The following is a 14,701-nucleotide window of genomic DNA, read 5'->3' as shown; positions in this document are numbered from 1 at the left end:
AAACTTACCTTCTGGTGAAATTTATCCAGAATTATGATTCTAAATGCCCCAGGCAGCAATGAAAATCCCAGATCTAGTTGTTTTTATTTCCACTATTGCATGCTATGAACAAAAGTTCCACTATATCTTGCTTGACGATAATAAGTGTTATATTCATTCTATTTCCCTGTGGGTAAATGACTATCGATATAATATTACCACGTGGAAAACATCACTACTGATGTATTGTGTAAGGGCATTCAGCCCTTAATTAAATGGGGTCTAAGAGAGGTGGAGCCAGGCTCCACCCCTTCCAGTCACATAGGTGAATTGCCAACACCTGTGCTCCTGGGTCGGCCCAGTGCTTGCCCTCAGGTGGTCAATCAGAGGTTCAGGCCGTGACTCAACAGTTCCCATACAGATGCCAACCCTACAAATAACAGTAGATTTTGCACATATGTTCTCTGTAACGGTAAAGTGGATTGCACTCCCTGCCTTTTTGTGTTCTGTCTCCCCACACTGAGGCAATCAACAGTAGCTTACCATGAGAGCCCTGCAACAACAAAATCATTCCTGGTGATTAAACAAGTGCTCTATTTTCTGATCACCCTGGCATCCCAGATTTAGTACTAATAATTCTAGTTCAGACTGGATGCATTCATTTTGGATGCAGGCTCAAATAATCACTGGATTTCTCCAACCAATAGGCTTGGAAATACAGGCCACCATTTCTGAAAGTTGGGTTGAAACATTCAAAGTTAGAAGGGGGGAGTGAGACAGAAGCAATCAGTTCTCTCTACTCCAAACAAGATTTTAAAATGCCAAAAGCAGCAGGTGGCGTCTGAGTGATTTTTTGTTTAATAGAAATATACTGCTATTTTAGGAACGTTTATCTGCTCTTACAATGCTTGCACAGAGACTATTTTAAAACTGTGCCTTTGCCCAATTTTCTGTATATCCTATTATGAGAACTTAGAAATATTTATATCCCTCTGCTTGTATCAAGCGCACCCTATTATGCTTGTACAAATTTGGGGCTGGGGGGAAAGGATTTTTACAGCAGCAGCCAGGTTTATCTATGGCTTTAGGATGATGTGTATGTTAGCTTAGTCCTGTTACAGGGATCTTCTTCCCAGATAAAGGTTAACCAGAATTCACTTTGGCAATGTAGTTGCTAAGTGGATGAACTAAGAAATGCTTTGTGCTGCAAATGAAAATGGTCCACAGAGGACTGGCAGAACTTTTACTCTACAGGTTAAATGTATAACAGAAATGCATACAAACCTCTTCAACCAAAGGACAGTATAAAAACAAAGCTCTTTAGAGAAACAACACATTTTTCTTCTGTCAGTTCTAATTCTATCTGTCCTGGAACTGAAGCTGTGTTCACACTGTGTATGAATCACCTGGACAAAGGAGAGTGCATGGGACAAAATTTTTCCATTTGGAAGTAACACTGACTCTTTGGAATAAAATCTCCAATAAATCTAAGTAAATACTACCAAATTTATAGGAAATGTATGCTAAGCCAAGAACTTGACAGACAGCTAACCATTTCATTTTCAGCTTAGAGATGCTGTTATCTGAATAGTACATAAGTTTCTAGAATATACACTCTGGTAATGTGAAAAATACAACCCTTCCAGCACCCTTGCCAATACCATTTATCTGACGCAGTTTGGAATGCTTTCAAATAGGCATCAAATACAACATACTATCAGGACACTCAATTATATTGTGAAAATGCATGCACCAGAGTGTTAAAGAAGAGAAGGAAATTTGACACAGAAAATGACAACGTGAGAAAATCCAATTCATAAATTTCAGCTTAAATAATAATAAATTGAGTTTAACAATCTGAGTCAGTGTGAGGCTGTAGGTCAGACATTTTGTGATCATGAATTCTCTGTACCTGGAGACAAAGGTTTTCCTTCCTGCCACAGCATTATTTGTGCTGGAAGGGCTATAAAAAAAAGCATTTGTATATTGCCTGAGGAAATTCAACAGAGCAAGAACTGAACAAGTATATTCTGAAGCTGTCTCTGTCACATATAGAGTACAGTGGAATGATGAGGAAAAGGTCAAGAGGAACATCTCCCAGCTTCAAGATGCTCAACCTGCCACAGTGCTGCAGTGCCACATCCCCAGTGGCTCTTGCTCAAAAGGAGGGCTCACCATGCTCTTGCCCATGGGATGTGGAGGCATCTCCCATATTACATTTATATGCAAACAGGCTAATGTCCTGGTATGTAGCTGGCATAAGTAGCATACTGTGGACCTCAAAAAAACACACAAGAGGATCCAAAATGCAAGAGTGGCCTGCTCTGATATAAACATCTCAGGCACCCCAAGAAGATCCACAGCTGTTGACCTAATCAACATTCCTTCAAGCCCAGGGAGAAGTGAAATGAGGTGGAAGAAGGAAGTTGTAAGTAAGTCCAAAGGGATGTAGGATTCTCAGTCATTGGAATATGCACATTAGAAAGAGGAGTGAAAAGAGATATGAATTATACTAGCTTTGACTCATTTTAGATATACAGTTCCGTTATGGCCCCGTGTTTGCTTGCATTGAAATGTATAGTATCAGTTTCTGGTACTGTATTTCAGAGCTGTAAACCTTGTGGTAGTTGACGTGGAGGCTCTAAGGAGAGTTCTCCAGAAGGCTCAGCTGCATGCTGTGCAATTGCAGCTTACATCCTTACAGTGGCCCATGCAGGTCTTGTTATTATTATTATTTTTTTGGCAGGTGTGAGCCAGCATTCCTGTTCCTCGTCTGCAATTGTTTTGCTAGAAGCAAAAGCGTAGAGAGGCAGGTGGGAGGGAAGAGGCAAAACAGATATTTCCCTTGCATTTCAAATAGCCCTTTTAAGCATGCCTGGATTCTGTAAGAATAAGAAAAACTGTTCACTAGGAGACAAAAAGATTTTCCAGAATGTTCGTGAGGAAGGGTTTATGAAGAACTCAAAAGAAAATATTTTTATGAGATGTTAAAGGAACCACATTCCCTAGTACATCGTCAGCACGCATAGGCAAGGCTTTAAGAAAAGTGTCTGCTGCTTAACAGAAAAAGTACACATTCCACTCCTACATCAACCCTCCCTCTGCATTTGGGGACTACATTATCTGGAGCGTCTGGTCGCTATTTCCCTGCCAAAAAATAGACAAAAAAAATCCATATGGTTCCCATCCTGTGGGAGAATGTGCAAGCTTCCACACAGAATCTGTACAAGAGCAAGACCCTATTTGCACTGCAATAAACACCATTTGCTCATGCCTCGTGCCTGCAGGCAATACTGAAAAAGTTACATTCATAAATAGTATCCTGGGGCTCACATAATGTAGGAGTATTACCAAGCGTTATCAGAGCAGCAATTTTCTGTTGCAATAAGCCACAGAGTCAGATGTTTGAGATGAAAAAGACCTATCTGAATATTGAGCCCATTGGCCTGCAAATGCACAGTATAGTCCCCCAGATATCAGATATTAAACTGATACAGTACATCGCGATCTTAGTCAAATAGCCAGGAGAACTCAAGCCTCAGCAACATTTTAAATGAGCATCTTTACAGTGCAAATACAAGAGCTTTATTCTGTTCTTTGTATGAGTGCATTAAACCACTAAAACAATATTAATATCACAAATTGAAAAATCAGTAGCATATTACAAAAGGCACGCTGCTCCCCAGAATAAGGCCCAACTTCTTTTGTAAATGCAATTCAGAAAAGGCTGATTATAAAAGAAAAAAAGACATGGAACAATTGGCAGGGGAAAAGAGCTTATCTACTGAAGTGTATGACTACCACATCTTCAGTAACACATACTGCAGTGTTACAGTATATGTTGGGCCAGATTCTCCAGTCCATTACACCAGTTTTATGCTGATACAACTCCAGTGGATGCTTAAACAGAGTTACATGGGCATAAAAGCAATATAATGAAATGGGGAGTCATGCCTTACAAGGCAATAGACTCCAAAAAAAAAAAAAAAAAATTAAAACCTATTTCTTTGTGGGGAAAAAGCCTTTGCTATTTTTAGTGAATGTCTCCATCTCTCTCTTTTGTTTTATTTCTGTCATAGATTTTCTAGGCAAATAAGCAGTTATACTATAATAAAAGTGATAGTACTACTCTGAGAGCAACAAGAACCTGCATTTTCATCCAGAGAGCATTTAAGAATCCAAATTCTTCCCTGAGGCTTGGTTATGCCCCAAAACAAACGAGTATAATCCAAATCTCTTAGAGATGGAAATTTTAAATACCTCTTCATGACACATGCAGTGACACATGTCACTAATAGACTACCATATATCCTGCATGGACTTAGCAACTTACACGCATCAAAATGCATGAAATACATCTAGCAATCTTATACAGGATTCTAATAAATGGGGTCATTCTTAAGTTTCATTAGTAACTCATACCTACTCCGAATCTTCACCTTGGCTTACGTGTCTTGATGTTTCTCATCTCTAGCCTTGGTCCACTTTGTGCTGACAGGCACCTGAAGGACTGAGTAATTAATGCTTATCACAGCCTACCAACAAATCCTGAGCTGCATGAAGGGGAAACACCCACTTAACCAGCTTACACTGAATTGGCCTATTACAAGGAGGTCAACTTTGTTATATAGATTCCCCCATGCAAAACTTATCTACTTGCTCCACTTTACTGCAGAGCATTATGCAGCATTTTACCCACACAGTATGAGCACGCTATCAACACAAGTGGGCTGCAAGCATCAGCTTTGTGTTCAGTTCCAGACTGTCCTCACTGTGAAGAGCAATGTGCTTGCCTAACACACCTTCACTGGATGTTTAAGCTGACCTGTTTCACTTCATAGTTTATAAGGGCCTTTAAATTAATTCTCTTTTACCATGGCCACACACCTGCTATGATCCCATCTGCTGTGTTGAGAGCAACAAATCGCATTTGCACATTTTACAAGCAATGCACCAAGTTGCTCTCAGACTTAGCTAAAATAAAACCCATGGACTTGCAAGTAAAGAGCTTATGAAAAATAGTAAAAAAAAATATAACAACAAGATATATAGTGACTGTTAAGTGAATGTCTGGAGAGTTAAAAAAAAATACACGTAAACAAAGGGTCCTGGTGATCCTCAGGAGACTGCATTTTCAAGATGTAACCAGAGAATTGAATAGCAGCTATGTTACTTTTGGAGGATAAATCAATGTTGTCCTTTTAGTAAGAGCTTCTCCTCTTGATAGTGCATGAGGTCAGAAAAAATCTCAGTGAAAGAACATTTGAATAAGATTTTGTCCAGATGAAATAGGAAATATTTTGACGCTCTAGAAAGAAGAGATATGTCAAAGCAGTAATTAATTATCACTCTTACAACAATATGCAATGCTGATGTTTTTCAAGCTTTGAAAATAAAATAATGTTTAAAAACCTACGAGCTAAAACCCTCCATTGGTTACTATTTCTTTTTCAAAAGATCATTACAACGTGTTCAAACAACTGAGTGACCAAACCCCCTAAGCATCCTAAACACCTGAGTATGTATTAATCTAGATTATGTTCCATAACTAAAAAAATATATTATTAAAGTAAAATGATATTAATCTCAAGGGATTATTCAAATTACAGTTTCCAAATATTTAATGCAACCAACATATGAGAAATCCGTTGCAATAAAAGCCATTTGTCTGGATGAAACACTGGTGGATTATGAACTGGTGATGGTTTCACTTATAGCCTACAATATGTTACGAGCTGAAAAATAAGACGATAGAGCAGAAAGACTTGTTTAGGTGGCTCAGAACAGAGAAGCAAGACCAGAGGATTATGAAATCACAGCTGTGTGAAAAAAAAATATATTAAAAAAAAAACTTCTTTTCTGAGCTGCTCTGTCTTGGCTGCTTCATCCACAATGTGAGAGTATCACAAGTCCTACAAAGATATTGCTTACGAAGGGCAATTAAGTAAAATATGCAAACTATTACTGTTGATTTTTTTAAAACTACTCTCACTGTTCGGGTTTTTTAAATGCTTCAACTAGCAGTGCCCTAAACAGCATTTAACAAATAAATCCACTCTGCTCAATATCAATACATTCAATCCTTCCACTGCAAAGTGCAGATGGGAATATGCATAGAATAATCATATCAAACATCACTCTGATCAAAGAGTGACTGTCAAAGAGTTCAGGGCTGAGCCTCCTGCTTCTCTTCAAATTATTGTTGATCTGTCTGAAAGGGTAGCTGGATCTCAAGGATCTGTTTTTCTACTTCATGAAATAATTGGAAATGTAATCATGCACATAAATAATATGGTGATGTAACTTCTTTGCAAATCTGAAAAAAGTTTCAGTTCTTCAGCAGGCTGTAGTTGGGCAATGAAAAGGAGTGTTGTTTTACATTCTACTCCTGAATCCCATCTGCTTGCATGCAGATATAAGGCTTTTGCACTGTTTGGCATTTCTGTTCAGACAATGCCATGGAAGCCATCCAGGCAGCAGAGAAGACCCAGATTAAGTAACAGCTCTAATATCCAAAATATGCTGGAATCTTCAATGATCATTTTAACAAAAGCAAAGTCAGTAAAGGGAAACTTTACTGGTTTTCATTTCATGAGAGAAAGAGATTAAAAAAACAACTGCTAGCATTTGCCAAATAGAGATGGAAACTATTAGGAAAAACAACTTCCCATTCAAATGGATATTACAAACAAAAGGGCATAAAAATAAAAGGGAAACTAAAAGAAGAACTTGACTGTATAGCATCACATGCTGCAGACAAAATATGACTGAGTAAATTTGCTTCTGAATGAGTTTCACCACAGAAAGAGAAAACAGAATATGGTATTCAAAATAATTTTTAAAAAGGCATAAGAAAACATGCATTTCTTACCCATTCTGTATAGCAGCTGTTGGATCATAAGTCAAAGCCATGCCAGCCTGCACATAGTTAGGGAAGAAAAACAGATTTTTACTATTATTGCAGGGGAAAAAAAAAAAAAAAGACATTAAACATAGTCTGTGCCAATGAGAATAAAAACTGAATGCAACTTAGAAATGAAAGTTTTTCCAGGGAAGCTCAGATGGTCCAAAGAAGCACAGACACTTTGGCTTCCTCCTTGACAGGTCCCTGAGAAACAGATCTGTTTGGTGACACCTCCCCGTAACGTTTAGGCCAAACGATATTTTTGTTGCTGCAGTATCAGTCAATGTCTCCATCCGGATCAATGCATTTACAGTATAACACAACAGGGCCAAATCTTGTTCTTCCAGGTCTAAACAGGTAGTTTGTAAATACCCTAAAGCCAACTTCACAAGAACTTCTCAGGCAGGAATCTCATCTTTCCTACCAAGACCAGACCCTGCGTGACTGGAGGCCTCTGCCATTTCCCTGGGCAATCAGTTGTGCTTACAGTTGATTCATCACCATTAGACAAGAGACAACAAGTGGGCTGTGAAGCACAAAAGACCAACCAAAACAAGAAAGTGCCTGAGCTTTTAAACAGGGCTTTTAAAGTACCTTAGAGGTCTAAACAGACCAATAATTTATTTATGGCCTACACAGGGCCATTCAACTGCTGTTTACGACCAAGCAGATAGTGACCTGTGCAAAAAAATTTGGAGATGTCAAAACAGCATCCAGTTAACCAGTGTCACTACCACCACCATTAGCAAAACTACATACAGAAACAGCAAGAAAGGTGGGGAGTGAGCAGAGCGGGGGCCCTAATCTCCCAATCCATTTCAGACTCAAAGATGGCAATCAGAGCTGGTTGGAAGGAGAGAGGAGGGGGCCCCTAATCCTCAGGGTGCTCTGCTCACATTAGGAGCAGCCAAAAAATGGCTAGGGCACCCTCTCACCCCGAGGCACTCTATTCCTCTCCACTTGTCATGCGTACCATGCACTGCCTGAGACAAGAGACGGAAGCAATCAGTTCAAGGACAGGTGCTTCACTAACTTCATGGCAGGGTTTGCACTCCTGGTGGGAGCTTTTAACACCCCTGGAGCCATATACCGAAGTACTTTTGGATAACAACATCTGCCCCCTTCCAGATGGCTGCTCGGTCAGGTCAGGGAAGTCTCTGCACTTGGCTGGCTCCCATGCAGACAACTGAGCTGCAAGGGCAAGAGGACTGGTGAGGGACAGGCAGTGGGCCGGCAGGGCTCATGGAAGAGCCACATTAGCCTGGCAGCTGCTCACCAGTCTACGAGGAGATGGCCCCAGTTTCCAGAGGCCAAAAATCATTCCTGATCTGAAAGCATAGGCTTCACTGTACCTGACATAGCCAAAAAAAAAAAAAAAAAAAAAAGAATGGGTCATTATGAAATGTATGTATTTTTCTCATTATTCTTTTAAGCAGATGCTAGGGCAAATGCTTTCCTTACTGCAGATGCCATTATATGCACAAGCTCCCATGCAAAAGATTTCGAAGACTAATGGCTAAGACATGCAGCTAGTTTTTATAAATGCATTCAGTTCATAAGAAGAAAAATAAAAATGGCTGTTTCTTCAAGCTTAAAATGTCAAATGATCAAATTTAGGGTGAGCATGACCACTGCTAATTTTGACCTAAAAAATAAAATAGCTTAGAAAATCATCAAGTGTTATCTAATTAAATTGCTTTCTTTTCTTATGTCTTAAACATTCTCATTATATTCTATTGTTTGGAAATAGAAAGGTATATAGTTCATCCCAAGACACAGCCAAAAAAAATTTAAATCATAAACATTTTTTTTTTTTTTTTCTGCAATACATTTTCTGGAAAAAAACATTCTTACTTTCCTTTCTCCCTTCAGCACTTGTAAAATTTCTTACTACTCCCTTTTTATATCCTGGTACTGGTAAAGACAACTTAAATAGTACACACAAGCCCTACAGAAAAATTAGTTTAACAATATTTAAACAAACAAACAAACAAAAACTTAAGATGTTCTTTATAAATCAAGGTGTTGACATTTTAGCATTTCATCTACTCAGAAATGATGAAAAAAAAAGAAAGCAAACTATAAACCCCTCAGAAAGGACAGATCCAAGCATTCCAATTAAGGGAGTTTCTAGACCTAATGGTCCTCATGATGGCCCGGACCGGGGCTGACTCAAAGCCACAGCAACGAAAAGAGGGCTAGGAGGCAAGGGAAACATGGACAACTGCTTTTAATTTCTCTGATGGACATAAATATGAAGATGCAGAAAGGATAAACTGAAGCATTTCTTTCACTGGATTTTCACAGGAGCCCCAAGAAGGATCAGTGTGTATGTGTGTATGCTACTTCCAGCTACATTTCTCGTGAACGTGAGAGCACACGTTAGTGATGCAGACCCTCAGTTTGCCTTCCAACACCATAATGCTCCACGTTTGCATGTGAATACAAACTGCATATGCTCTGTTCTCCCCATATTAGAATCACATTCTTACATACTAGTAGTATTTGGAACAAGGGACAAAAGTGACTGTTGTGGGCTTGGTGAGTCCAAAATATTTAAGTCTAGACTCTCATATCCTCATTCAAACTCCATATCCGTACTACAAGGTGACGGGTTACCAGAATCTGTCCAAATACTTTGCAGTGACCACTGTAAATATGATTAACACATTTGACAGTGAGAGTTTTGCATTAGACAAAAACAGCACAGCATGTGGCAATATATGCATATGGTACACCACCTACAGATTCCCGAGTAATACTGCTGATATCTGCCACTGCTGAATAGCCTTAAACAGCTGCTCTTTCAAATAGCTGCTAACAGAGGACTATTTACTTATTTCTCATCAAGTTGCGTAATTTCTCCCTAAAAAATTATGCTGGCAAGAAGCGCAGAAGAGGCAACAGTTAGCCTGGACCAGTGAAAGATTTATAGTCTGAAGCATCCTCATACATGACTAATAAAAACTGATGAGCAATAGCAACTTACTGGAAAATTGTCTGCACTTTATTCCATAACACACAAACAGGAATTCCAAAAATACCAAATACAGAATATTAGGGTTGGCCTCAGAGTTCCATTCTACAGAGGTCCAAATTATTCTCTCAGAAACAGAGAAGTGAATCTAGCTGTCACAGTGCTTGATAAGGTATTAACTGTATTGAGGTGCTGGCTGATGCCCCTGTAGCAGTCTTCATTCATGCTGAAGTGCATTTTCTTCCAGGTCTGTTCATCCACTGTTTTGCTTATGTTTCAGTGGAAGAACAGGGATTTATTCCTGCTTCTGAAAGTGACACTTCCTGATGAAATGCCACCTGAGTGTGGCACTGATGATGAAGTGTTGCTTCAGGAATATATTTGTCAGATGAATCTCCTATTAAGGAATGACTGAGCCACAGAATTTTTATGCCAGATAACAGACACATACTCACCTTCTGAATAAAAATTCTGCATCCCAACATTTCAATACTCAGTTCCTTAAAGCATAAATTAAAAGGAATATCTACTACCAGTTCTGCACATATTAATAAGGAACATTCTCAGTATTTACTCACCTATGTTCAGAATATAAGAGGTGGCAAAAGTAAAACGATACTGGTTAAAATTATTTGTTTTAAAAAGATTATTTAAATCATGCATGTTTATTTATTGCTTATTTTTACTGAAGTGTTTGAACATAGGACAGAGGAATGAAAAATTCTGCTACTCTGCTACTGCAGTTTTCTAATTATTGACACTATTGAACAAACAAAAAAGAGGCCAACAAATTAAAAAGGGGTGAAATCCAATAGTGTGGTGGGTTTTTTAAGCAGTAGGGTCGCTGGGTTTCTCTTCCTTAAGGGAAGATGTGGAAACGCATTATTGTACCCTAGGACTCAAGGGATTTCTCCGGTAAGCTGAGGTGGAAGTTAGAGGAGAGGACAATCCTCTCTGCCCCATCTCCTCTGACTCAGTCCCTCATCCTATCATGCCAGAAGACTGCAAGCTGCTGTTCCAGGGCAATGGATTTGCTCTTGGGTACTACAGCGGAATCAGTTGAATTTTCAACACTGAATTTCCTGTGCTTGTTTTGTTACCACCACTAATATCTGCCAGGCATCATAGCACAAGGATCTCTTGTGCCCTGACAGCAGATACTCCAACTAAAACACTTTGAAGAAGTAAGAGAGAGGAGAGGGAAAGAACCAGAAGACAAATGAGATTTGTGTAAAATACTGATTTAATAAATAAGCTCAGTCAACAGGAAAGTTAACTTGGCAGAGCTCCTTCCTTTGATTGTTTAGAACAGTTCTGTCAGAAATATTCCACATTATTAGGAAGATTTCTGAATTTAATTCTGAAAAAAAGACACCATTTATTTTCAGAGGAGGAGAAATCTAAAAATGTAAATGTGACACTTTTAAAATATATAGGTGAATATGAAAACAATGGGTCATTTCCCAATGTTGCGTGTTGGGAAATGCTTGTTTTTACACGCATGTGTTCCTTAAGCAGCTGCAGCTTCTGAGAAGAAAGTAGTTATGGAAAGGAAAAATACATTATACTGAGGTCAAAATAGGCAAGTGATTCATGAACCCCAGAAGGTCAGAGGTTGAGTTGCTAGACACAAGCAGAAGTTCAGAAACCCAAATGAATAACTAGAAACATTTTGTACTACAAAACTGGACTGGAAGTCTGATCTACATAGCTTCTGTTCTTGCTGTTAAGTCACTTTGTTCCCACTATAATTTATCTGATAAATGAAATGAGGAGTGCTGAAGTTTGCAAATTTCTTAGCAGGCCTGCAAATTTTTCCTCACCAAAAGAACAACTACTTTGTCTAGGTACAAAATAGATTAGTTCTAGACACTGTAGATTATGGAGAACATCTAAGTACTGCCTATTTCCTTGGAAGCATGAAAGACATTTAAGTTATCTCTCAAATTACCTGTTATATGTTTTTCTAAGTAACCGTTTGTATTTGACAAAATTGTAATAAGAAGCAGAGAGGTGAAACTGTTAACTGTGAAAAGCAATATTCCCAAACTACTGTCCTCTTATTGTTTCTAGAAGCAAGCAAAAACGTTTAGTTTTTTAGAAATTTCACCAGGTGATACTTAATTAAAAAAAAAAAAAAATTGAAAAGAGGAAAGGAGGATAAGGGGGAAGGGGAAGAACGGGGGTTAATTTATTGGCTAGACAGAAACAAAAAAAACAGAAGAAGAAAACAATCAATACAGGAATTATTTTTTGCAGATTATTAAATATCCTTGTAGACATCAGACTAAATTAAATGACAAAGGGGTCACATTCAGTGGTGCATGTCACTGTTGTGATATATGCACCAAGACTTTGATGACGATATTCCCCTGGCAAGAAAGATGACAAAAATATGTAAATGGTCTGAATTTTAAAGAAGATTGCAATTGAAGTGCTAAAATGTTTCATAATAATGTGACTGTAAATCTCTTTGGGTTGACTAGATATAGAAAGGCTATCATTTCTAGAACTGTTTTTTCTAGAAGAACCTATGATTTATTAGTTAACCTTGGACTGATTCAAAGCATTTCATTTATTATCAAATTATTTGATATTTCTTCCTTTCTATCAGATAAATTTCATTCACTTGAACGCACATATCAAGAGATTTTATTTCCAAACAATCAAAGTTTCAAAAACTCTGCAATAAAAGATTAAGCCATAAAATTTAAGTTGCAGTTCTCAATCCAATCTGATCCCAATTTGGAACTACTCCTGATTCCCCAGATGCATTTTGACCTAATGAACTTTTTTGGAGAAATATCATACACCTCCAGACATGTCAGTTACAATTTTGAGGCAAATTAAATCAAATATTTTACAGACAGAATTTGAATATGATTACTTTCCATCACCATTTCCTCAACACGATCTTGTCAGGGGCAATTTCAAAACAGAGTACGGAACTAAACTAGTGTGACTCAGAAAAGTCTGTCCTGAAATCAAAGAATTTAAACTTTGGACAGAAATAGAGTTAGTTATTAGTTTAGAATTTCACTGCAAGTATTTCCAATGTGTGCAGACATTATATATTTACTGCACCTATATATTAGATAGATAGTTTGACAGCCTTTTAAAAAGCCATCAGTAATCTAAACTCTTGGATGCATAGTCTGGAATTGGTCAGCCAGCACAAATTCTCAGTCAAATGTCTCTCTCAATCTGCTGAATGTTTCCTGAGGCTTCAACCAAGAGAGGAAGGGTAAGGACTAAAAGCGTTGTTCAAGGTCAAACATTCTTCCCTCATTAGAACTGGCGTTTGGTTAGAAACCCCAAGTAACAAAGAACTAACAAAAAACTTGAAAAGCCCTAGAGAAATCCAGAATTTTTTAAAGACTTGACTTTAAAAGGTAAAGATTTATCTGCACCCAAATGCCAATGTAAAATTAGGTGATAGCTAACAACCTCCAGTTCTTTTTTGACCACGTTCCTCCTTTGCTTTTTTCAGAGTGCTGGGGCTATAAGCTTTATGCAGTGATGTGCAGCCTATAGGCAGCCAGATCCCACTGCTGCCTTTCTAAAAGCTGTGTAAACCACACATGGGATAAGAAATTTGTTTCTCCTTACCCCGCCCCCACTAAAGAACATTTCTACAATGAAGTGAACATTTCAAGGCAAATTATAATGTTGCTGGGATTTCAGTGGGTGTGTTGTACAAGTGGAGAAGGCTGATGGAATTTAACAGCCAATTAAAGCATTTCTATACAGTTATGAAACAATGTACAAAAATGTATGATAGGAATAAGATTTTCTATTATATTCTGCAGTATGGCCTGAAAACTTTACCAAAAAAAAAAAAAAAAAAGAAAAAAAAGAAGTAGTATATTTCTCTTTTTATATTTCACAGAAGATCTCCATACAAGAGAGCAAAACCTCTGAGAATAGCATAGCCAGAGGTACCACCGCAGCAATCTGTTTCTCCCCACTAAATCTCCTGCCTTTACCCCCTTCGACAAAATACTTTGTACAGCTGTCTGTGTCTCCTTGGCATAATTTGAGTGACAAAACTGTGTCATTTCTCTGGAGCCTGCCTTTTTAACAAGAATCATCACATGAATCCAGTATTAACACTAGTCAAACCTCAGAAGTTTTAGAAATGCCCTTCATGTAACTATTTAAGAATGCAAATCCTTATCTGACCAATAGCCATATACATGCTGGTCTAGATATCATGGGATTTGGCCTGGGTGGAAATACTGAGGCAGTAAGCAGTTGGATGGCATTCCATGAATTTTTCTTTTGGGTTAGAAACTGAGAGAGAACAAAGGTGCAGGGAATATTTTCAGATTCTATTTGTAATCAGAACTATGACACTTGTCATATATCAGTAAGTTCTCACTACTCGCTACCTCTTCTTTTTTAGAGAAATTGAAGTTGACAGGAATAATTGGAAGAAAGTTACCTGAGCACTGCTACACTGAACAACATAATGGTACATCTTGCTTAGAGTAAGATTATTAATGCTCATAAAATAGAAGATTAATTTCACAAAAGTATTTCATATAGGAAATAAGAAAATTATATGATAATCTGGAGGAAATCCAGCAGCATGCATTATCATTGATGCTTTGAGTAGCAAATGTCCAATGAGGAGTGAGGTATTAAGCAGAACTCAGTAAATCTGAGAAAGCCAGTTTCTACAGAACAGATTCCTAGCCTGAAATACTTTGAGTTTGCATCTTGACTAGCTTTGCACATTTGTAGATTATACCATGACAACAGCTGTGTGGTTTGATAGTTGACTGCAAACAAGAAGATGAAATTATGACTCCCATCACTGAAAAATAGCGTTTGAATGT

General features: G+C 38.0%; 1 protein-coding gene across 9 annotated transcripts in view; it reads right to left on the bottom strand.

The window, feature by feature from the left end:
- RBMS3 (RNA binding motif single stranded interacting protein 3) overlaps positions 1–14,701 on the bottom strand; it is a 698,917-nt gene that overhangs the window by 73,403 nt on the left and 610,813 nt on the right. For all 9 annotated transcript variants that reach the window (XM_015281782.4, XM_015281784.4, XM_015281783.4 and 6 more), the window contains one exon: positions 6,851–6,897. In XM_015281782.4, coding sequence (XP_015137268.1) covers positions 6,851–6,897 — 47 coding nt within the window. The remainder of the gene's footprint in view (positions 1–6,850; positions 6,898–14,701) is intronic.

Source organism: Gallus gallus, chromosome 2, assembly GCF_016699485.2.
Source record: "Gallus gallus isolate bGalGal1 chromosome 2, bGalGal1.mat.broiler.GRCg7b, whole genome shotgun sequence".
Taxonomy (NCBI): domain Eukaryota; kingdom Metazoa; phylum Chordata; class Aves; order Galliformes; family Phasianidae; genus Gallus; species Gallus gallus.
This window is presented reverse-complemented; position numbering and strand designations above follow the sequence as displayed.